Raw genomic sequence first — 25,724 nt, 5'->3', positions numbered from 1 at the left:
AAAGCTTCTCCAGACAGAGCCTCAGTTAGAGCTGGAATATTAAATCAGTTAATATACCTTTAAATTTGAAGCAGCGTTTCACAAGTCCGTGTAAAAAAGTCCTTTTCCACATATACCTGTTTTTGTTAACTCAAAATGGGGCCAATTCCAACCATTTTTTTCTTATATTCAATGGGGCTTTTTGGTGTTTGGTTTGGGGTTTTTTTTTGGTTTTTTCTTTGGTGGTTTTTTTTTTTTTTTGAGCAGTGACCAGAACTGGCATTGCTGATTATCCCATTATAAACAACCAGCCAGGGTTTGTTTACTCTTCACAGACTGAAATTTTCAGGTGACAGTTCTGGTTTGGTTCACAGGAGACTGAGTATATGCAATGGAAATCACTGCCAAAAAAAGTGAACCCTTGAGCAATGAGACTTTTTGCATGTAAGTATTAACACGTCAGGTTCTCTGGGAATTCAGCATTTAACTGTCAACATAAAGACTCCAGCTATAGCTAACAATCCATCTCTGCTTTGAGAAGTGCAAAATTAACACCCACTGGTCTGACTTTCTAATACATTTTTCATGTCCAGTGTTCTGGAAAACACAAAGTGCACTAAGGAGGCTTCAGTTTAAATGGATTTTCACCAGGAGATCTCACCACGGGCTGCAAAGGAATTTCTGCTCCAGCGTCTCCCCTCCTTCCTCCCTGACCTGGCTGTCTGCAGGGCTGTTCTTCTCAAATATTCTCACTTTTTCCTCCTCCTCAGACACCTCGTCCCAGAGGTGTTACACTGCTGCTAATGGACGCAGCACTGGGTCCCTCCTGGGGCCAGCCGCCCTTGGACCCGCTGGGCTTCTCACAGAAGCCATCCCACAGCCCCTGCTGAGCCCTGCCACACAATCCCGCTCCCCTTTCCCACAGCAGAGCTCAACAACTAAATCAACAGTGGTTTTCGCCCACTGGCACTGCTAGGAGAGTCCACAGATACTGAAGCAGACGTGCCTGAGGATGCACACACATCCATGGGTTTGTGAAGTTTGGGAAGAACACCGCTTCACTTTTGGTCTTGAACATATGGATGAAACTTTCTGCACATTTTGCATGACATTTGATGGCTGAGCCATTTTTGGTACTGTTCTAAACAAATCAGATCGAACAATTTATACCCTTCATATCAAAGTAAGACAAGTAAAGAGGGAAAAATTCATCCTCGTGTGCAAATGCCGGTTTCAAGAGCTTAACTGTTTGGTTGTGGGGGTAAATTTCACTGGGATAAGTTTCATTTATCATGGATTAAAAGAAGCTGCACAAATCCCTAGAAAGGCTTCACCATTGCTTTGATTTCTTGCCATGCATTGCTTGTTTATTTTGATTCAATTTCATGTAGGAGCATGAAATCCATGCCAAAATTTTCCCTGATAGTCCTGACTGATGGATTACTTCCTATCTGTGCTGCTCAGCTTCAAGCACTTCTGTTTCTGCACCTCTGCCTTTCTTCACCTCTAGCATACGCCCTTGCAGACCTGCTCATGGCCTCTTCAGCATTTCTCCTTTGCTGCTAACTTCCTTTTCTTAATCTTTTATTTATCTGAGGAGTCACAGAATATCCTGAGAGGGAAGGACCCACATGGATCGAGTCCGGCTCCTGACCTTGCCCAGCAGAGCCCCAGAAATCCCACCCTGTGCCTGAGGACATTATCCAAATGCTCCCGGACTCTGTCAGGCTTGGTGCTGCAAACCCTTCCCTGTCGCAGGGCCTGACCACCCTCTGGGTGAAGAACCTTTTCCCAGTATCCAACCTAAACCTCCCCTGGCACAGCTCCAGGCCAATCCCACGGCTCCTGTTTATACCCACTTCGGACGTTGTTTCCAACAGATGTTTGGTTATGCTCACCACAACATCCTGAACAGCATTTTTCTCTCTTCCTGCCTAACCCCTTCCTTCTCCTTCCTCCTGGGAGAGGAGTGGCTCCAAGGAAGGACGCACACAGGCAGCCCATCAGGGGTGAGCTGGTCGTTTCCAAGGCTGAAGGAGACCGCTTCTGCCTCCCTGAACTCTTCACAGGACGTCTCACTACAGACAATTCTCTCTGGTTTTTCCCCGCTGACAATCATGGATATTTTTTCATCCTTTTCTGTCACTCTGCTCTCGCTCTGGGCTCTTCCTTTTGTCGGCACTGACGCTGTCAGCTGCCCTCATCAGCTTTGCTCCTTTCCTAATGGCGCACAGTGACACAATTCAGGTTTGACACTGGGAACCCTTCCCTGGGGTGGGATTACAGCCTCAGCCCACGCTGGAGGAGCCTTTGTGTCTCCTGCTTCTGATGCTGCATAGTATAAAATCCAGAATTTTACAGTTCAGCTGTAGCAGTCCCTGCCCTAAACTTCACAAATGTTGCTCTCTGCACTCGCTGGCCCCCAGTGAGAAACCCAAATCAATGAGTCCACAGCCTGATGGCTGCTGTTTTCTACCCTGGGCTGGGAAAGCAGCTGTGGCACATTTACAGATGCAGCTCCGAGGTCTGAGGCCACCAGTTCTCCAGGATCTTGGCTCACGGAGTCTCCCTGCCAACCTGCTTTTGCCGTCAATTATTTCCAGCTGATGAGGGAACTGCTGCCGGAGCAGCAGGAAAGGAAAGGCACCACTTCAACAGTTCTCACTGCTTGTCTTTGCTGCACTCGCCACAAGACTTGCTGTGCTCTCATTTCCCAGCTCTCCTCTTGCTTCATCATTTCTTGTTATTTTTTACTGCTTCACAACTTCAAGGACCGTATCTGGGGTCTCCTAAATCGATGGGAAAAGTTCATTTCTGTGGGGACAGTTTCAAATCATCTTTATTTAACAATAGAGGGAATGTTACCCAGCGTCACACAAGCACAGTGGCTATGAAAATCAATGGGACTCAGATTGCTAAGCCATTTAAGCCTGTTTAAACATGGTACCCATGGTTTGCACAGGCTGTGAAAGAAACACTTTGTGAAATGCCCAGAAGGAATTTATAAAGTATTTAGAACAGACTGGTACCTCTGAGAGGAGGCATCTTAGACTCTTCAATTAAAATATCTCAAAATAGACCATGAATTGGAATGTAACCCAAACATGTCTGCAGTGCTGGAGTGGGAATAGATGTCCTCCAAACGTGCTGCTGCAGGTAATCTGCCCAGCCAAAAGGAGGGATGGCACCAGGTGGGAATCCAGCTATTAACAGCACTGGCTCCATTTCTGCCTCACTTTGTAACTCCCAGCTCCAGGTCCTGGGGCTTGTCAGACGAGATGGCACAGAAGTGGGGTTGCATAAATCCTGAGCTTTGGCTTCATCTCTCTGTTCTGGGCTCAGAAATTCTGGATACAGAAAGCCAGCGTGCTGCCAATGCAGATAAGGTGAAAGGAGTATCCGGAAAAGCTTTAATTGAGACAGTAATTAAGAGCTGCTGGAGAACAGTGAGGGGCTGGAGCTAGCACCGTATTGTGTCTTATAAAAGCATCTGGCCTGGAAACTGAGAGGATGAAAAGATCCACAAAATGAAATTTCCAGACCTGAAAAAGGCAACCCCCCCGCCTCTCAGCAACACCAGCCTCTGGGAACATACCACCCAAATACTCAGACTCTTCCCTGAGTTCTGACTCAAACTCCAAATGAAAAACTAAATTCTCGAAATGAAAAATTCCTGCAGATTTGTGCCCAGGAAACTGCCTGCCTCTGCAGGATCCTGACCTCTGACAACAGCTCTGCTCCTCAGGGCAGAGCTGCTTTAGCCCCAGGGATGGGCAGAAAGTGCCACTGGGGGAAAGGGAGGGATGAGGAGCTGCTGCTGGGGGGTTTCCAGCTGAGATGTGGGAGCCAACACCGCTCCTCAGCCAGATCAGGGCTGGGAAACACATTCCCACAAGGATCAGAACTAATGCCAGCTCCACAGCTTTCACAAGAAAATACAAATTCACTTCTGTGGCTGAAGCTTTCCCCTAAGAGTTAAACTTGCAAATACAACTTCTGCAAGGGAAAGAAAACAAGATGGGAAAAATAACTAAACTGCAACTCATCCTTATGGCAGGGCATCTTCTAGGGCAAATTCCTACAATCTCTTGCAGTTTCTAGACCCAGAGAGTGAAAGGAATCCCTAGCAAGTAGGAGGTCTAGAAATGTCCTTTAAAAATCTCTTCCATATCCGTTCAAACCAAACGCAAAAAAAAAAAAAAAAGAGAACTAAATAGCATAAATCCTTCTGGCTGGCTGAAAGCAAACAAAAATAACACAAAAATAATACAGAAATAATTTCACAATGAAATTAGTTCTTTAGGACGAGACTACTTACACAAGATTCAACCAACTGAACTCTTCTGGTTCCCTGAATTTTTGGCACACCTTTCAGGAGCCACCCAACAGACTTACAGCTCATGGCAGCAATAGCAAAAATCACATTGGTTTTATTGTCACTGCTGATATGGACAAAGAATTTTAATTCTGAAGTGGCAAGAAGAAAGGAATTAAATAAAGAAAAACCTGTGGATGGAGGACCTAAAGGGTTTTACATCACCTCGTGACTTTCTCTGGTTCCTGCTGGAGCCAACTACACGCTGTTCAGTTTCCCATTGTGCTTGGAGCGGGTGATTGAGCGGCCACTGAGTGATGTTCAGACATTTGTGATTTCCTGCAATGTGACCTACATTGCTAAACTTCGCAGATCTATTCTCCAAGGCACTGTATCATTTTGCATGCCACACTCATCCCAGAGGAAGCTATCAGCAGGAGATGAGGCCCAGTTTGTGCAAGCTGAACGTCCTTCAGACATTTTTCACTGATTTGTTTGTAAATGTGTTATTGTCAGAGGAACACACTGCATGAAGCAGTGCCCTCTCCCCGTCTGCAGCTCTCAGTGACCTGAACCCCACCATGCTCAGCTTTAAACACACCCTCTGTGTGGCACACTGAAAATGGACATTTGCAATTCAATTTGCCATCCAATTCTCACAGAGGATTTTTCCTTCTTGCAGTTGCTTATTAGAAACAAATTTTTGAAAGGAGAATTAAGACCTGTCTCCGTGTAGCAGGAGGTAAGAGGGAAGTCATGAGCATGGTTCTCCTTCACTTGCCCATCAAGTGTCTGACACTGCCTCAACAATCAAAGGAAAGGATGCAATCACTGGAAGAGTTCATTAAAATGTACACAGTCTTTTACTCAATCGTAATGGATTATTTATGGCAGATAATTGAAATAAATTGCTGTTTTGCAGGTGCCCAATACAAACAGAATATTTGGGCTTTACGGGAGAAATTGCAGTGTGCCTTCATCGGATGCTATCTTGTGTCTGTGACTAACACTTCTAACTCAGCGATAGAACAATTTGATTGGAATATAAAATAGTTCTGATGAAACCAGCCTGCTTTCTGTTGAATATTCCAAAAATCACATTATACACCTACAAGTTTGATTTATGAGCTCTCAGACTTTTTTTTCACCCGAGGTCCTAATCCTGTGAGCCTTTTTTCTCTCAGCTCCTGTTGAAGAGAGGCTACTTAGCTGATCCTCTACCCCTGGGAAAAGATTATTTGCCCTTATACCTGAAGATCCTTTTTAAAAAGGCGTTCAGCTTGGTTTTGCTCCCAAGTGTGCACGCCAGTGACTGCTTGTTCCTGCATATGCTGCTGTGGCTGGAATGATTTTGTACAGACTAATGGCTTCCAAAGAGTAACACTTGATAAACTGGAGGGACGCCTCAATTCTGAAAAGGTTTGAAAATGCCTCAGTGAAGACCTGTTCTGGGCTATTTCTCAGAAGCACCAACTTCCCTGTGAGATGCAGCTGCTCCTCACACACTCACCCCTCACTACCCTTTCAATTAAGCTTGGCCAAGTCCTGCTTCCACTGAAGGCAGTGGCAAAAACAGTTGCTGACTTTGCTGAGGCCACGACTTCCACTCTAGTTATCTTTTCTGGTACTCCAGCAAAGCCAGAGAAGAAAGAACATGAAATTAAGCAGCAGAGTAAAAAGGACCAGAGAACAAGATGACTTCATTTTTGGGGAAAAAAAAAAATTACAGCTTTTGTGGTCTCCTACATCCAGCAAGACCCAGAAAAAATAATAAAGGTCTTTTCTAAAAAGAAAAAAAAAGCTCTGAAAGACTTCTATAAGGGAAGACCACAAATAAAATAAAAGGCTCTATAAACTGTTATCTCTGCTTTGTGTGCTTTTTTCCAGCAATTGGAATATTTATGCGCATTAATTGCTCACAGCTAGAAGAATGTATCCAAAGGCACAGGTAGAGAACTAAAAGGAAAGGAAGAGCAGGAGCAGTTCTGCAACACTTTGCTACAGTGAAAACAAAGTTGTCCCTTTCTGATGGCACGATTAGAATATTGTGCATCTGGTGTTAAGAGATGCCTTTTCTTCTTTCTGCTTTTACAAGGATGCAGTTTATAACGTTGGGTACATAGAGAAACACCTGAAGGGATAGTTTGTGTTCTGACCCACAATACTAATTAATTAATCAGCCCCATGTAATCTTGCAGTTGCTCTGCAATATTCTACTCTCAGCCTGGCTCAGAGGTACTTCAGCCTAGAATCAATTTGGTTTTGTGCTGGCAGCTCTCTCCCCCTGTTCTCACCCGGCCATCAGATCATATTTTTGTCTTTCACATTTTTCTTTCCTTCCTCCAAACGCACCCGGTGAAAGTTCTGCCCGGGCTGTGCTTGCTCTGATGAGCAGACCCTCATTGCTGCTTTCCAGCGAGGTCACCATGTCCTGGGAGCTTTTTGTTCTGCTCAAAAGGCTTCCACAATGCCACTGAAGCATATTGTGCCTGTGCAGCTGCTGCTGGGGAGCGCCTGCAGCCCTTGTGACTGCAGGAGCAATGTCAGCGTTTGCATTTCTGAGATGTGGAATACATTTCCCAGCAATTCTGCTCCTCTTCACTCCTGCTTCCCAGCAGCGTCTCTCACTTCACTATTTCAACTGGGTCACCGACAGCATTACTTACGACCCTCTCCCCTCTTCCCCATCACTCAAAGCAGGCTGTCCAGGACACGACATCCCTGCCATGCCTGGGTCTCCTTTAAACCCTGCTCCAGAAATAATCTGCCTTTTAATTTGACCTGTGCGGGCAAATTGCCTACGTGAGTAACCCTGTCGCGTCTTTATCCGGGAGCGGAACATTTTGCAGTGTCACGGAAGTTTCTGTGAGGCAACACAATATGGATGGTTCCCTCGCATGGAGAACTGCTGAACAAAGGCTGATGAAGTGCAAATGTCAAGAAAAAGTCTTCAGAGCAGACCTCTCATCCTGGAACACGGCGGTGACAGTTATTAACACCATCAGTCAGGCTGCAGCTATTGCTCTGGCACACACTCATGCCTGGTGGGACTGACACAAGCACGAGAACAAGGCCGTGGTCACAGGCGAAGAAGAAGCTCTTGGGATCCATTTTCTGTTGACTTGCAAATGTTTGGTCTCTGTGTTTGCAGTGACTGTGCCCGAGATTGGCTTAAACAGCTCCCAAATAATACCTGCAGCCACTCACACAGATATAAATGACTTGTGGTTTGTTTGGAGCAGTGGAAATTCAGCCCACATATTTCTCACGGGAGGAAAGACACAGGATGAAATTGCAAGATGGTAGAAATATCTGCTAATTCTCTGCTCAGCTTTCACTGTAGCAACGGAGGCAGAACAGCAAAGCTTATCACTCAAGATGAGCTGTAGTGTTTTTACTTTCACACAAAAACTCCCACAACGTCAATATAACTTCCAAGAACACTGGATGTGATGAAGTCTGGTTTCCTAAGGACTTCTGTCGCATGGCTGGCTGGCTGGGGAGTTTAATAAGATCCGAGCGCGAAATGAAGTTTTCCTCTGAATGGGGCATTTATTACATCCTGAGTGGAATCTCTGGAGTTTAATAAAAGAAAGCTTATACTGCAATATTTCCTTTTGAAAGGGCACTTTAGGTTTCTGTCCTCCAACTGGATTAATATTTTTTATGGAACGTGCAGGAATTTAATTGCTGTGAAGGTGGGCGTTTCTCAACAAATTTGTTTGAAACTGCCCCAAGGTTTTGATTTACTCTGAGGAGAAGAATACTGACACAGACAGACAGACAGACACATACCCACACAACGAGCTCTCATCTGCCATCAATAACCAAGCTAAAAATGTCAGTGTACCCTAGGGATGTGCAAACATGAAGAGGGGGTACACACGTGGGATAAAAAGCAGCCTAGAAAGGCCCCATGTCTAGACAAGGATCCAGCCCAAAGCCACCCGGCAGGCAAACAGAGAGATGATCCCATCTCTTTTCTCTCTCTCCACCCAAGTCCCTTCCCTTGGCACTCCTGTTGTGGCTCATGGCCCTGCAGGTGTCTGCTGAGGTCCTGGCATCCGCAGGAGTGTTGAGCACATACACACAGCTATTCACATGCACAGCTCTGCAGAGCCACTTTCTTTAGATCTGCTCTCTCTATTAACAAATTGAAATGATCTGTGCAGAGATCTTTCGGAAGAAAAGTCATCCAAGTTCTGAACAGGCTGAAACAGTACTGACAATGCTGGTGTACCTCATAAACACTTCAACTGAGCATCCCCTTCCTTCTAAATTCAGATTAAAACCCCCCCAGTGAAGTATGAGATCAAAGTCATTAGTCAGAGCTTGGTCATTTACTCGTCACAACATAAAATCTTTTCGGCCCCATCTGTCCCTTCCTCCCCTGGTTATGAATACAGAATATTATGCTTAAGAAGGAGAAGGTGGTAAATAACAAACAGATAACGATTACCAAGAACAATACCATGAAAACTGATATTGGAACAAATGATTAAACTCCTTCATAATCAACTCATTTATTAAAGTGAATGCCTTAAAGCCAAAGCTTGTCATTTACGGTGGTGCTTGCAATGGACAGTTACTCCACATATTTACTCCAAGAGTACATTTTTGTACTTCAGTAAATTAAGAAATACTGATTTTGGGCAAGTTGTTGATTTTACTGTCAGAACAGATTTAGCTTTGAGAAATGATTGTATTAACCTATTTCGTAAGTCTCTCTAAATACACAATTTGTGAGCAACCCATATTCTCTTGATTTAAATGCCATTTGTAACTTAGCCAAAAACTAATTTAAGTGGAGATGGGCCAAATTCATTTTTCATTTATGTTTATGCCATTCTGGAATAAACTCAGCAGTCTTGCAAGGATATACACTTGTTTCTAAGTGAAAATATCATCCCACTGTTTTCACTGATATAATTCCAGATTAACATGCTTGACTTCAAGGGGATGTGATTATTTCATGGGCTTTTCTGGTTCTCAGCAACAATTTTGGAAGCAATGATTGAGCAAATTTGATACAGTTACTTTTCAGAACGTGCACTGTTGGTATTTATTTCATGTCTATGAAATACTGTGTATGGGGAATATCTCAAAGGTGTGGATTTTGTGAAAAATTTCAGTAAGGAGGTTTGTCAGAGTTTGTATTCTTTACATGAGACCCTCTATACATTCACTGGCCATCTCCTGGGGCAAAGATCAAGTGTGGTTTTACATTTATACACCATAAGGTAATCATGTGAGGGGACGAACCACTCCATCCTGTGCCATTCCGAATTCTCTGACTCGTCCAGCACATTCCACACACAATCCTGGTACAACAGAGTGAGTGATCTGTCTCTCCGATGTGCTCCAAAGTGACAACACACAAAAACCAGGTGTCTACCTGAGTGATGTCCATCCCGGAGTCACAGCTCAGTGGCTGGGTTGATGTGAGGCCGTTGGAGCCTATGATTGTCGTGATCACACCGTTCTCATCAATCTTCCGGATCATTGTACCATCAACAAAGTAAATAAATCCGTGCTTATCTACAGTGATACCTGCAGCAAGGGGAAGGGTAAGAAGAGTGTTACCACTGGCATTACCTTGACTGAAAAGCATGAGCTTACAATGTTTCCTCTCTCATTAGGCTACAGAAGTTTTCTGATTCTGAAATGCTGATTTAAAAAGGTATGACCTTTTTCCCCCACCCATTACTACCTGAGGCTCATACAAACTGTATATGGAAAATTCACACCCATCTACCAGATTTGCTTTGACTTAAAAAGGGAAGATGTGAGGATGAAGCAAAACAAAACAGCAGCAGCTCTGCCGTTAATGTAATTTTACACACATAGAACAAGGCTCTTCAATAACTTCACGTCTGTCAGGAAGTGGGCAAGGCTGGCTTTTCTAAGAACTTACCTTACGGTTGATTTTGCCTCATTTTCATTTCACTTGCTCCACTCTTAGGCAGAGGCAATATTTTAATTGCTGTACTCTCTGAGCACAGGAGGAAGCATCCCCAGAGGGCCAAAGGGACCAGTTCTGACAGGGGCTGCAGGCACCAGAGGTGCAGACCAGGCTGTGCCCAGCAGGAGCAGCTGCAGGATGGATCTCAGGGCAGGGCTGCCCAAAATGATGGTCAGGCTGATGCCAGCTGTGGTCACCAGCAGGAGCTGGGGCAGTTCTCCCGCTGCTGGACCTGCAGCAGCTGGGGAAGGACGGGACTCCAGTGCCAGGGCTCTGCACAGGACAGCTCCTGGTCTGGAGCTCATGCCCAGCCTTGTTCCGCCCCAGTCTAACAGCTCCCCTGCAGCTCTTCCTGCATTCAATTTGAACTGTAAGTAAGATCTTATTTCCCTCAGATGTTGAAAATGTAACCAGAAGAGCATCGCTATTCATGTTAGACTTGTGAAATCCTTTCTACCAAAACCGCTCGATTTCTTGCTTTAAACTACTTCATAATTTCCCATTTAAAGTTGCATAACTTTGCAATTATAGCAGCTGCTGTGCACAGCCAAGCTATTTTAATAATGAATTTATGTTCTGCTGCACAGAAATGAAAGGCAGAGGACTTGAACAGATGGTCTGGACAGTGGCTTATATGGTTCTTGATTTTTGTCCCCTGCATTCAGCACAACTGAAGGCTGTATGTACTCTAGGTTTACAAAACACTTGTCTGCAGGCCAGTTTAGGATCCCACACAGCAATTCCAAATGCCATTAAAAAAGAAAAATAGCCTCAAACTGAATTTCCTCACCTTCCAACCCAAAATCCTCATGCTTAAGGGTTTTTTTGTTTAATATTTAGGAGCAGTCACAGCTGGAGGAAAGGGAGATGAAGCAGTGTGGGGGCAGAGGCAGGACCAGGAACCCCTGATGCAGAACATGCATCTCCCATGGGGCTGGGGAGAGGGGGGATGGCCTCCACCAGCCCCTAAACGTATTTCCCTGGCAGCTGGGAATGCCCGGGGATTGAGCTGGAGTCGCACACGCAACTGAGGGTAACCTGCTCTCTCCTGCAGTGTTAACACCCGGGGGCGGGCTCCCAGGACAAAGCGCCCAGGACTGCTGCTGAGGTGCCTCCTCACCACAGGAGCCCTGCACAGGTCTGAGGGTGTGACCACAGAGTCCTGAGGGTACCATCACACAAAGAAATCCCAAAGCCACAGCAGTTACCTTTAGTGTGCAACACTCCCTGCAGCATCCAGCCCTCAGGTTATCAGCACAGTGCTGGGAGATGAAATTAATTCCTTCAGTGGCCAGTGCCATGTATGCATCTGGCTGTGAACTGCCCTCAGAGGAGGGTATTCACCGTCCTGTCGCCTCCTCCAGCCAGGACAGAAGTGCCCAAGGTACAGGGCTCCATCTCCTCACTGTGTGAGCTGGCTGAAGGTTCTGCAGGACAGATGTCACCTGGGGAACTGAAATCATCTGCTGGAGGCTGGATGGGTCAGCTGGGGAAAACCAGGAGGTTACGACAGGCTAAAGGAGGAGCAGACAGTGTCACAGCCTGACTCCCTGCCAGCCTGCGAGCTCATAAATCGTGACTGCTCGCTCCTGGCTCCCTTAGAGGATCTTCAGTCTTTAATTAGAAAGTAACTGTGCCTTTGGAAACTCCAGAACGACTGGCAAGCTCCTGGCTGTCATCTGCTCCTGAGAAGCCCAAAGCCAAAAGGCTGAAGGTGAGCTGAGGTAAGAGGGAGTCTGAGAAGCGGAGAGGTTTGCTTTGGTGTTGGGGTGACGTGCGCGCTCTGGTTTGGGAAGGGATGGTGCCCTGTCCTGTCTCAGTGACGCTCTGTCCTGCAGGGGTATCAGATGGGATCTGCCTTGCTCTGCAGCGTGGCTCAGGAGCTGCAGTGGGACGCTGATGTGGGCGGGCAGGGCAGCACCCGGGCCGTGCCCGAGCCCGCCTGGCACAGGGAGGAGCTCTGCCTCTCGGCTGGACCAGAGCCACACCGCACACCGCACAGGGCCAGGATCTGTCACCAGGGCAAGTGCATCTTCTGTTTTGCGCAATTTCCCCGAGAACAGATGGCTGTGTTGGCTGCAAACCATCCATTATATAAAAGTCAAAAATGATGCTGCAATGAAATAAAGCTACTCAGCTGTGTTGGTGAATGGATTTCAAACACTGACTAGATAAGAAAACCAAGGATCTTTTAATGTTTCCAGCGTTCACGCTGCTCTCCAGCCACTGCAGGAAAGCAACCTGTCTGCAAGGGAAGGACATGTGCCAGTGCAAAGGCATGAATTAGCCCACGTCTCCAGTATTTGCACTGAATTCCTGGTACTCCCTAAGACGCCAGTTTCCTCAAGTACCACTGAGCGTATAGATGTTCAGCACTCACCTACTGCTCCCACAGCTTATGACTCTACAGTAAAACGACACGACTTTACCTGCTTGAAAGAACTGTTTATGCATTTAAGTCTTGTTGACAAATACCCTTCACAGAGCATCCACTGGAAAACAATACAGATTGGTGGCTGAACTGTCCCAATTTATTCATTAGAGCCGGCTTCATTAATGCTCCTGTCACATCTTACATGATGCTACACATAATCTGTACTCCAAGAGCTTATTTTTAATCCTTTTCTGACGTACAGTGTAATGCAGAATCAAATCACACAGAGCACAGCAATTGTGCTTTAATCACCAAGGAACTGGGGGAGGAAACAGGCACATGCTGAGGGTAATGAATTGCACTCGAGTGCAAGTGGGAGCACTGCTCACCCCAGGAGTGAGGAAGAAAGGTCATTTTGTTTTTTTTTAGAGAAGGAGACGTAGTTTGTATCAGGCTCTCAGTCTGATTCTGTTTTTCTTTTTTTAAGGAACTGCAGCACTGGATTCTATGCCCCACTGATGCCTAACAACTTACAAATGAGCATTCTACATTGAAAACTTCTAATTAAGCTTCTGAAGAATTTTTAAAACAACATCTACAACTATTGGTGAGGATGGATAAAAGAGAATGCCACCTTCTGCTAAAGAACAACTGTATTTAGAAGGAACTTGTGATTCTCATAAAACTTTTAATAGGAAGAAGTGAATCAAATTGGTTAATTACCATTTTATGGTGCTAAAAGGGCAAATTACATGCCATCCATTTCTAAACTTCTAAATGTCTTCGGTGCTTTTAATTAAAGCTGCCATCTAGGAACTAAAGCAATTTTATGCAATTAGTTATTTATAGGTTACCATAATACACCACTCAAAATATGATTCAAGTGATTTGCAGTCTCCTGCCTTGTGAACTTTGTCAGCTTTACTTCCTCACTGTCTCAGCACTAGCTGCAAAATATTCAGGAGTTCTTTGTCAGTTGGAGCACGACTTCAGTCCTGGCACTTGAGTGTTGTTCTCTTTAGAGGCACATCAGTAGACTTGGAGCAAACAGCATTTTTAACTCCTGGCTGGGAATGAACATGTTCAGCTTCCAGCCCGAGACATGATCACTGGGGTCATCCTGCTGACATGGGTGAAGAGAACAGTGAATGATTTATGAATTCAGATGAATGCTGGATGAAATTTAGGAAAAGCCTGCTATCCAAAAAGTTTACAGTGTTCCACAAGTTTCCCGTACTTTGGAAGTCATAGGTAGTAGCTAAGGCTACTGAAGAGAAAAATAAGGAATAAATTTAAATGAATGAAAAATGGCAGGAATTTTTTTCCCCTGATTTTATGATGCATATATGATAATGACTTGAGGCTACAAACTACTTTGGCTTGTCTATTTCTAACCTTATGTATTGCCAGTCAAAAATCTCACCCTATTCTACTTTCCTTTTTGAATTCTTTGGAAAGATTAGAAAGGTCTTAGGAATTTACAGAATAGCAAAGATTTCTGGAAAAATAGCATTTATCATTACCTTTGGCAAGTGTGTCTGCTGTCACTAAAGGCAATGATAGGAATTTGGTTGACCCTGCTGAAAGGAAAAGGAATCTCCCAGCTGAACAGGAGCAGTCCTAAATGGGCTACTGCCATTTAACAAGAGTACAGGTTTAGTCTGAGCAGCTGTTACGGCTTTATTCACTTTAGTATTGCTGAGGATGAGGAGCAACAAGACTGATTATTTCGGGATGCAAGCTACTAGCATGAACACACCTTCAAAACCATGATTTTTTGAAGTAATATCTCCTTAGGAAAGCAATTGCAAGCAAAATAGATAAAACTACACTGCAGACCCGACTTTTAAGTTATGCTTTCATTTGTGTTTCTATCTCATGGCCATTGGCCTGAGTGAAAAAGTTCTTTGCCACAGCTGTGGAGAAGGACTTTCTGTGCATGGGGGTTTAGAACTTACTCCAACCTTCTCCACTTCCCTGGAGCTTTCTCTGAGGTCAGTGCACTGCAGCCAGGCACTCTGTGCTCAGTGTGCCCTCAGATTTCCCCAGGCACTGACAGGGCTTGCACAGAGTGTGCATCCAGGCCTGGATGCTGGTCTGGACCCAGCAATCAAAAAGCAGACACTGCAGGACCTTGAACGTTTAGATTCAGTCTTCCCAAAGGTGTAAATCCTGGTGTTTAGGGTGGCATCACTGGAGGCACCTACTGCTCTGCAGAAGCTGCAGCGCTTGCATTTCCAGCAGAGCTGTGCGGTGAGAACGCTGCTCACAGACACCAGCTAATGGAAATTGGATGTTAATTGGACACTTTCCTCTCCCTGCTGCCTGGGAGACGCTGCAGCTCAGCAAAGTCTGGTAACTCGATTGTCTCAAACTCTCCCTGCCTCTGTCAATTACACCCGCAAAGTCAAAGCTATTTACAGGTCTAAAGGCCCCAGATTTCAGCAGGGCAGGGTAGGTAAGTGTTTAATGGTGTTGATTCAAGCATTGGCTTTGCAGGGCTCAGAACAAGTCCCCAAGTATTTCCACTCATTTTAGTGCTTCTTATTGCTCCAATACTCCGTGGCTGATCTCGTTAAAATCAGAACACGATCCTCAAGGAACTTACCATAAATGCCAATCAGGTTGTTTAAAAGATAGCGCTGGCGACTAGATGTGCCATAAATAATTTTTATAAAAAAAAAAAATCTCCAAACCCACCAAACAGAATTCCCCACCCCAAAATTAAAATCCGTTACTTGGTAAAGTTCAAGTGATTGGAATGCGGTCAATGATTAATATCTTGTGTAGTTACTTCTTCATTTTCAATATCTTCTCGTGTAATAAATGTGTTCAGCCTGTCACAGATCTTATTTTATGTCCCCACCTTGTATCATTTCACATTCTGCTTAAGTACTTGGTCATCTATTACATGACTCATTAGTCTGAGATCTCTACAGAATTAAAGAAAGTTGCAGTAAAAATAATATATTGAAGTTCAAATTTCAACTACATCAGCCATGCATGTTTAAAAGCATCTTTCAAAGTCAGCTCGACATACAGTAGTGCAAGATGAATATTCACTGAGCCCCATCTCTAGTCCTTCACAGAGAGCTGGGAACAGAATGAACAAAACTACATGCGTTTGCTACCTGTGAAACCAGAGTTGTGGAAAGACGAAATCAGGATTGATTAGTGTCACTTCATGATATTTGCCCATCTGGCATTTAATTCCTGGTCACTAGGCAAATAAAGGGGGAAATTTACTTTTCATTTATAGTGGAACAAATGAACGGTCAGGACAAAAACAAGCAGGCAAGCAAAGTAAAAAAGCTAATAATAATAATAATAATAATAATAATAATAATAATAATAATCCTGTATCAGCTTAAAAAAATACAAATTATTCATGGAATAATGCAAGTGATTATATTTAATCATAACTTGGCAATTACTCTTTGTCTGGGACCTATTGTTGCACTGTAAAAATCTCGGAGGTATGAAACAGTTCATTTATCATAGAAATTATATCATTAATTTAATTATTATCATTATTATAGAAACAATTCATTTCTTTCTGTGGTCAAATGCCACATAACACTGCGTGTCTGTGTGTCCAAGGATTTTTAAACACGCTTAAGAAGTTTTTGTCAAAACTTCCTGCTGCCTAGAGAAAATAGTTTTCTTTATACTGTTGGAATGTTATTTCAATAGAAATATGACATCTTCTGACTTGACAAGTATTTGAAGAACAAAGAAAATAAAGCGATCCAAAAGGATCTCTGAAAGTGTATTAAAGCATGGTAGACATGTCTGTCTCCTACTGCTCACCCTGCTGGGGACCAGCAGCTGATGCTGCATTTTGTCAGGCCCTGGGCAAAAAGGGCACGTGGCACTCCAGACTGCCTGGAGATTAACATAAAAAACCCAATAAACTGGATCTTTTCAAGCTGATGTTATTTAGAGGAGATGCACGAATCTAAAGCACCTGGGAGTCACTGCCTGAATTTGCCAATACAAGAGTCACTGTGTGCTGGCAATTTCTGTTTAATAATTGCTGGCTGCCCGAGAACTCCTGACTGCGGTTTTTATTCCTCATTTCTTTATGACTGGAACCTTCTACTAAGGAAGTCAGTAGGAGTATCTTTAAAGCGAACAGTTTATCACAACATTTTCATCAATGTCTTTCCCCACTAAGAAAATAAGACGGAACAACTGATTGTATTGTAATTGGATATAATCAATTGTAATGAGAAATAAAATATTGATCACGTTCACAGGACCACACTTTTCCTGGTAAAGGACCTGAAAACCTTTGCTTTCTACTATTTTTAGCAGTGATTCATTACATTAATTAGCTGCCTGAAGATTAGCATTTCTTTGTACTTACCTCACACCTACCGCCTATCATTAAAGACCCGCTGAAGTCGCTCTGTAATTACAATGTGTCTCTTGCTAAACCTTAAGCCAGGATTATTTGCTTGTCTTAGAGGCATTTCGGCCTGGATGTAGATTCGGATTTCCTGCTGATGTGCAGCCTTCCCTGATTAGCTCAGGAGAGAGAACCAAACCCTTCCCTGGAGCCAGCTGTGAGTGGGGCAGCGGCACAGCCCACACTGGCTCTGCCCAGGAGGGCTCAGATCCCTTTTTTCCAGGGATTTCCTGGGAGCTGTGCCCCAGCAGCTGCTCCGGAACACCAAATCCTGAGATTTTATCACAGCTCCAGTGCACACCGCGAGGGGATTAATGGTGGCTTTGGTGGGGATTCCAGGCTTCACCTGCCTTTTGCCCGTGACAGCGCTGGGTGCACTCGGCTGCAGCAAAACGCTGATTTCATGTGCAGCAGGGGAGATGCTCGTCTTCTGCTAAGTGTCTTAATAAGAAAGGACAAACTAGAGCTCCAAATAAACTCGATTTTGCTGGCTGATTTGAACGGCCCTGATTTACTGCGTATGAGTAAGCTCTGTTGTCATTGCAACACTCACCTGGCGCACAAAATCTAAAAAAACGGCCTTTGAAACCGTGTAATTTGCTTAAGAGTTACCTATAATTAAATGTTGCCACCTTGCAATTGAAAGGTAATGAAAGAGGAGTGTTGTCACACGGGGAAGAGTAATCAGAGGATTCTGGAGCCTGCTGCCCATGCTGGTCCCTCATCAAGGGCTGGCTGTACTGCAGACGGGAGTGAGCCTCGTGAAGAGATCTGGCCCAAGAGTTGGTTAAACCATGGCCACAGACACTTCTCCGCACACCCAGCTGCCTGAGTCGCTAAACAACGAAAGGAAATGGCACCAAGTACCCACATTTGGCCTTTCCTTACCTCTTGGGCTGTTGAGGGAGGCCTCGGAGGCCTTTCCTCCATCCCCACAGTGGCTCTGGTCGAAGGGAAGGCACTGATCTCCCGTTCCTGCCACCACCTCTGCATTCTTGGCCAGATCCTTGGTTTCAGTCAGAGACTTGGCTCTGTAGACTTTTCTGGTGTTGGTGTCTGATAAGTAAAGGGATTCTGACACGGGATCAACGGCCAAGTAATATTTGTGTGCAGGACTTGTACTGAAACACAAGAGAAGAGCAGCAAAGTCAACTGTTTTTTCTTTTTCGTCTCTGTGGCAGAATTGCACTCTACTTATCTGCAGACATCAGCTCAGTGATCTGAAGAGGACAGAGATGTGAGAGCATCTGAAAACACCACCAGTGTCCTGCTACAGAGCCTGACCACTGAGTTACGGGTCAGGGGGCTGGGGCAGACGCTGGTGTCTGCCCACCGGCACCAAACCACTCAGGATAAAGCCAACTGGAGCGACTTCAGCTGACTTATAATCATTACTCTCAAAAGCAAGATCGTTTTTCTGTATCTGATACCTCCTAGTACTCCTGGCACTCAAAACAAATCTATGAGTTGCAGCAAAGTGAGTCACAGGCTGTTGTGCAAATACCCGCTCTTGGTTATTTTTATCTGTTTCTAAACCTTAGGAAATATGAAGGTGTGAAATATGGTGCCTTAATTCATGCCGACTCCATTGTCAGGAGCAAGGCAGAAGGCCAAGTACTGTCAGTGCAACTAGGCGTGAATTAATGCACCATAATTCATGCACTGTCACTGCCTTATTGAGATTATAAAATGTTATTTAAAAAAATATTTACATATGTTAATTAAATGGTGGGGGTCATAAATTCTAATCTGAAAACTGGGCTGCATCCTATTATCCAGTAGGACTCTTAGGCTCTTTTTCAGTGCAAAGTTAATCTCCAGTCTGAAGAAAATTTTCAGGCACGTGGCACACCATGCTAAATGTCCTGAGCCTGCTGAGCCTGCAGTGGGGCCTAACTAAAAATCCAGACGGAGATCCATCCTTTCAGTCACACAGTTGGTTACTGAAATGGTGGGAGGGAGGCACAGGCTGAGAGTTGAGGTGCTCAGACTATATTTTAACAACTACCGTGTTCCTCTAAGGGGGAGGAGGAGATTTCTGACAAGTGGCTGGGTTCTGTATGCCCAGTTAGATTAAAAAAGATTGTAAAAAATCCTTTTTTTTTTTTTTTTTTTTTTGGATGTATTTCATCAATATGGGTACAATGAACCAACACTTAAGATTGCCGCAGCAAAGTTGTGAAGTGAGTCGCTCCTCTCACCTGGGCCAGCTCTGTTTGTGGTGGGTTTGACAGTGCTCAGGGACATTCCCAGAGCTGGGGAGCAGATGTGAAACCCAGCCCTGGGAGTCACAGGGAATGAGAGGGCAGAGCTCTGACGAAAGATGAGTAAGAGGATGAGCTAAAAGCAATTAATGCCAAAGTATCACCACTATAAAATTTGTTTGTGGAAAATAGCAAGAATCATTTTTGCTCTCGGGATGGAGGTCAGGAGTGACTGGCCAGACAAATGATGAATTTGAAATAAAACATTTCTATGAAGAAAGTTGCAAGGAGAATTCTAGGTTTTAAACAAACATGTTGTTCAGCATGCAGAAAGTGCAGAGAACCAGGGGTCACTCTATATTCTCCTTGTAGACACATTTTCTGTCATCCTTGTCGTTACATTTAATAGACCAGCTGTTAGAAAACTCTTCATGTTTATGCTTAAAGCCTTGCATACTAAAATGCTGAAAGAGTACTGGTAAAAAACAGAACACAATTTAAAAAAACTTCCTATTTTTGCAGGAGATTGAAATCAGATATAAATCTGAGTCGATTTCAATTAGCCTTTTGAAAACTACATGAAGTAGACTAGGATTTAAAATTCATCTTTTCAGTACTATTCTGTCCCCACTCTGCTCCCCACCATGTCATGAAGTCACTGTCTCATATCGTGCTAGTGCTGGCTTATTTATCTCATTTAAGCACTGGAAGGCTCAGAAGTTTATTTCTGAGGAGACAGAGTGCCTTGCTGGCCCTTTCCAGCACACAGCATCGCTGCTGCAGCTGGGCCGCTGGACCAGCTCCCTCCCTCACCGTCTGTCGCGGGAGCTGAACGTGCAACGTTCGTTCCTTCACAGAAATCCCTGAACTGCAATGCTAAAATGCCAGCTGGAAAGGGGCAAAGCCACTGCTTTGTCTCTAGCTGGAGCAGCCAACTGAGCTTTGACACAGCACCTTCAGTTCTGGGCTCTGCACTCTGTACCTGGCAGGTTTTAAAGCTCATGGTACGCTGGAACAGTTCACTGAGGTACAGTGGGTTTCTGTAACCTTTTGAACTATTTTTTTGTAGCTGCAACTCCTGTTTCCCTGGATCCTGTATCTGGGATCAGTCAGACACCATGTGAAATGGGTATGACAGCTATGAAATGTACTCTCAGTGTTCAGGATTAAAACTCTCCATCTCCTCTTGGTAATCAGCAAACTGATTTTTAGAGGGAGACTTTACATCGTCAACGGGAACAAATCAAACTTTCTGTACTATAAACAAAAGTGGATTTCATAAACATTTGTATTTATTGCCGTTTATACTTATTCAATTCAGAGTGTTTCCCTATACCCAGACTTCTAAAAGGACTTTTGTAAGACTGTCTCCTCAAACATGGTTCACATACCAGTTATTACGTTTTACTTACCTGTGTCTTGTGTCTCTATTCCTGGTTCAGGTTTAAAAGGAAAGAAAAAGACAAGAAATGTTAGTCCTCGACAGAACTGTGTTCTCTGCCTGACTGCTCACAGACCTGTATCCCACCAACAAAACATTGTTTATCCTCTTGGTGCTTCTTTCTCTCAAACTGTTTCCTTCGCACTGCCCACTCATTGCCAAGTCAATTCTGAACAATCAGCACACAGAATCATTCCCAGCAACGTTAGCTAGGTGGATGCTAAATACGAGAAATTTCATGTGTTAATGTCCAAAATCGTTCCTGCCATCCCCTGTGTCCCCCAAAGGGAACGGGAAGCTGGGGTGATAATTACAGGGGGGTCATTAAGGGCAGCCCAGGCTCAGCCTGGCACTCTGTGCTGCCAGGATTGCTCCTGTCTGCTCAAACTGAGCCACAGCCTTTGCTGCATGAGGAACAACGGAATTGTAATAATCAATTAGTTAATTAATTACATGGCAAGTCTGTAGGCCCAGTGCTGTGACTTGACATGATACTCTGCATGTCTGCTGTGCAATTATGCAGCTTTCTGCAAAAATACGCATCATGGTATATTTTAACTTCTGGAGAGAACGCATGGAAAACCCCACTGGAAGAAAAATCAGCTGTATTAATAAATAAATTCTGCAATTTGCAGAAATTCATTACGCAAGGCCCGTTCTAAGGGCCACTTAAAACATTCTATTTAACTGATGACTAGAAGTAAGCGTAAGTTTTCTGGTTTGTATTTAACTGATGACTAAAAGTACGTGTACGTTTTCTGGTTTGATAGCTGGCGACACACATGGCCACAAACCAACTACAAGTGGCTACTTCATCAAGCCCCAAGGGACAAAAGCCCACCCTGGTTTCCACAGGCACATCGGAGCCAGGATGAGGCACACCGACCAGAGAAAGGCGATTATTTTTTTTACCTTAACTCCAAAATGCCAATGGAATTTCCAGAGGGGAAGATGCGCCGGACGTAGTTGAAGTCCCCGATGTAGACGCTGCCATCGGGGCCAGCAGCCAGGGCCACGGGGGCAAAGAGTTTGCTGCTGAGGGCAAGCCCATTGCAGCTGGAGCAGGACACACTCCTCTGGTGCCCATTGCCCATCACCGTGGAGATCACCGGGGGCTGCTGAGAAATGAACATGTTCTCCCCGTTCCCTTTGTGCACAATCCCTAACGGGAGAAAACAGAGACAAAAATACCCAAATGTGGCATCTAAACCACTCCGTGGTTTTGGATTACAACATCCTCTCGAAAACCAGGTCACCAAAACAGCAACAAACAGCTGGTGTTTTGAAGACTTCCACGAATCTTTTCCAGTTTTGTGCATCCCAAGCTTCACCGTCACCATTTTGCTCAGCAGTGGCCAGTGGCTATTTTAAAGCCAACATCAGGAGGAGAACTCATGGTTGGTTAATGCTCTAACAAATTGACTGCTAATTGCAGTGCTATCTGATTTCTTGGGGATTACTGCTTTAATATTCCTTTTATTCATAAATTTTTATTAGGCAGCAGAGGAATTTCTTAGGCAGTTTGAATATTTAATTAAAGGAGATTAATAGCAGGACCACTGCGCATTCTTCACAAAGGAGCGCCGAGTGGCAGTACAAAATCGATATTCAGATTCAGCTGTGAGTCCTTCATGGTAAATGAAAATGGTGCCAAGTGCAGCAGAGCCAAGTTAAGAGTCAAGGAGCAATTGTCAGGCACCAGTGAGTGTCTCCCCAGCAATAATATCCCACCTTCTGCCTCAAAGGCTAAACCAGTGTGTTCTAGCACGGTGTACAGTATTCAAAGTCTCCTCTAGGTTGGTGATACCAGCACTAGTACAAAGATTTATTTTTTAAGTTTATTTTAAGTAACAATGTGGTAACGTATTTAAGAAGTATCTCTGAAATGACAGGTTACTGCAAGAATTTGGCTACTGCGAAGAGAAGAGAGGCACTCTCTTAGACCCTAGTCCAAATTCCTCATTTCCCTTGAAAGCTCCAGTCCTTCATCAGAAAATTGGCACTATTAAAGGAACAAACACAAGGGAATTTACTTTCTGGAGGACTCATGCTGGGAAATGAGAATATTCTAGACAGCGCAGGAAGTACATGTTGAGACGTGTCTGAGTTTTCCCAAAGCACAGCAAATCTATTTATGTATTGTCTCTACCAACTTTTCTTTAAACTACTTTTTGTGACTTTCAGGTAAATCCGAAGATAAAATTCACCTTGGAAATTAGTGAATGCTACCACAGCTATTTTGAAGGGAATTATATTTAAAAAAAAAAGTATTTATGAACAATAGAGGACAGAATACATAGATTTGTTTGAATGATGGCTTAAAAGAAAACATCCTGGAAATATGCCTGTAAAATAAATGGCAATATTCTCTCTTATGCACTGGATAAAAATACTGTGAAATGAAGATGCTGCCCTTTGTCTGAAATGACAATGTTAAGGTAATCTTTCAACACCCTCTTACAAATGCCAGTAAATAATTATGGCTCTGGAGAATACCTTTTGCTGTCAATAAATGTAAGTGTGTGCTTAATATCAGGCTTTTGAGCTGCTGCTTTAAATTTAGTTGATTAATGCTCTGTTGCACAGGGGTTGAAATCACCTTAAAGCAGAAAGTCCCTCAAAAACTATTCTTCCTTGCCCGAGATAAATAACAATGGAATCAGTGCACTTGGCCATCAGAAAAAAATTAATTCAAATAACGCCCTGAAAAATCAGTTAACAGCACATTCATTGGTATTCATGAGATACAGGTGTCTTTAAAGGACCTCAGTGTAGGAACTAATATTTATGGTATCTGCTCTCTTCTTGATTACGAGAAATGCCCTGATGATCCTCCAAACCGACAAAGACCTTGTACAAAAAAACAATAAAACTCTAATCATGTCACAAATTAGAAGTGATCAAACTGGCGAGGGAAAAAAAGTGGGAAAAGAGCACTGGAGTACAGCTGAGAAGGGATGTGATCCTTTGTTAACCCAACAGCCAGACTGATGCAAAACTGCTTACCTTTAAAAATCCTCAGTTTCCAGGGACAGCCACATTGGAACAATATTTGTTATTTCACATCAATTCTGCTGGAACCAGGCATCATTTCTTTTTTATTTTTGCAAATCCTTGCAGTAGCCAATCAGGCAGCAGGACACAGTTTTCACTTGCTAAGGTTTCTGCGTGTCAGTGCACGCACCTCCACATTGCTGTGAACTGCAAGCCTGTAAAATTGCCTCTATTCCTTGTTACTCAGTTTATTTTGTACCTTCTCTAAAATGAGCAGCCTTCCTGGGGAGGGAAAGAAGATCTCCCCTGGCTCTGAGCAGGAATGTTGTGCACAGCAGCCCTGCTGGGTGACCAGGCTTTAATGGCTGAAGTCAGATATAAGCAAAGTGTTTCTAGTTTTAGTTTGAAAATAAAATTGCAATTTGCAGTAGAGAATGTTATATTCCAATGATGTTTCTGTAGTTAATCCAGTGGCAGTGTTTCAAAATCATAAAAGTTTCATCATTCTAAAAAGAGCAGTTCTTCATACATTCAGAGGAGATGCTTTAATTAAAAAGTGAAAAATCTTAATATATTCATACTCAAGAAGGCTACTCAATGCTTTTCATATCAGTCATGGTGGCACGGAGATAAGCCTGAAATACATAATTCTAGTTTGAATCACATTCTGGTCCTTATTTAAAGCCCATTTTACATATCTGAAATGGAAGTGCAGTTGACTTGTTTCTGGGTAAGACCAGAAGCGCCCTTGTTATTTTTATCCTTTTGGGTACCACGGTTCATTATTTCCTTTTGTTGCTTTCATACGAGCCCACAGGCTGCTCTGGTAGGGGTGCACCGGCTTCGTTACAGTCATTTTTGTGCCCTCGGCTGCTTCTCTGGCTGGGGCAGGTGCGGGTGCTCAGAGGCTGTGACAGCCCTGAGGAGCCTGTGACCATCCCTGAAATGCAAACTGCAGACAGGACAGACCCTGCATCCCACGGCGGGGGGGCTCGTGCCCTCTCCATCCCTCCCGTGTCTGCAGGCGATGGGCTGGGATGTCCGGCAGCTTGCCCTGACTTCAGCCTCGGCGGTGCCCGGCAGAGCAGGGCCAGGTGAGGAAGAGGAGGAGCAGGCGAGGAGCTGCAATCCCCTCCCGAGCACCGGGCACAGCCCATCGGAGAGGAGGTGGCTGGGGCTGACAGGGCAGTGCCCTCTGGCATTCGCAGCCACACAGCCGGCACGGGGACAGGAAGCCGTTTGTCACCAACCCACGGATTTGTCACCACGTACCTGGTGCCCAGGAGAGCAATCCCGGGCTGGGATTGTGTGCTTTACAAAACCCCGGGACACGGGAGCGCCTGCGGGGTGAATTGGAGTAGTAACCACTGCAGTTAGCAGACAGTCATATAAATTGGAGTTACTGCCAGCAATTTAGTCCTGAAATTAAACTACGCAAGTGGTAAATTGGCACCAAGGAGCCGACTAGGGGACTCACAGTTGGGGGCTCAGCTGACTGAGGTCAGATTTCTCTTTGTTAAATGTCAATAGCTGGCATTTAGAGGAGACAATCTATACAAACCAGTAAGACAGGGAATGAAAGAACTGCTGTTTAAAATGTCAGACTATTTTAAATCAAAACAGAAATCCAGATAATTTACAAACTAAATCTGACCTTTTGTATTTGGAATATTTATACTGTAGCTGTGCATGCAGCAACAGAACTTGTAAAACTTGAGAGCCAGACATCTGTGCATGAATCTTCATCAGCAGAAGTTTGCAGATGGAAATAGATTTTATTGGACTGACTCTCAGCCGGAGCAAATTGAGAGAACTTTACTGAATCCAGTACTCTGTTGACTTACAAGTGCTAAAATCTGACCTCGAGCTTCTCTTCTCCTGGACAATGAGATATCTGTTTATTGGCAAAACCATATATAGTTACCGTAATTTATCTACAAGGACTGTTTTAATAATTTGGTCCCACTGGTTCCCGATCATGGATGTTCATGGAAGAAAAGAAACCTCCCCAGGTGTAAAATAGAAGCAATGGGAGAAATACTCA

General features: G+C 44.2%; 1 protein-coding gene across 1 annotated transcript in view; it reads right to left on the bottom strand.

Annotated features, from left to right (window-relative positions):
• The window catches only part of TENM1 (teneurin transmembrane protein 1), a 256,550-nt gene that overhangs the window by 29,711 nt on the left and 201,115 nt on the right, over positions 1-25,724 (bottom strand). Inside the window, exons 19-22 of the mRNA XM_066202385.1 lie at positions 21,599-21,848; positions 20,658-20,678; positions 17,930-18,162; positions 9,690-9,844 (exon numbers count right to left, since the gene is read on the bottom strand). Coding sequence (XP_066058482.1) covers positions 9,690-9,844; positions 17,930-18,162; positions 20,658-20,678; positions 21,599-21,848 — 659 coding nt within the window. The remainder of the gene's footprint in view (positions 1-9,689; positions 9,845-17,929; positions 18,163-20,657; positions 20,679-21,598; positions 21,849-25,724) is intronic.

Source organism: Chamaea fasciata, unplaced genomic scaffold, assembly GCF_029207755.1.
Source record: "Chamaea fasciata isolate MVZ Bird 193981 ecotype frontalis unplaced genomic scaffold, bChaFas1.0.hap1 SCAF_22, whole genome shotgun sequence".
NCBI classification, from domain to species: Eukaryota; Metazoa; Chordata; class Aves; order Passeriformes; family Sylviidae; genus Chamaea; species Chamaea fasciata.
The sequence above is the reverse complement of the archived record's forward strand: the minus strand, read 5'-3'. Positions and strand labels throughout refer to the sequence as shown.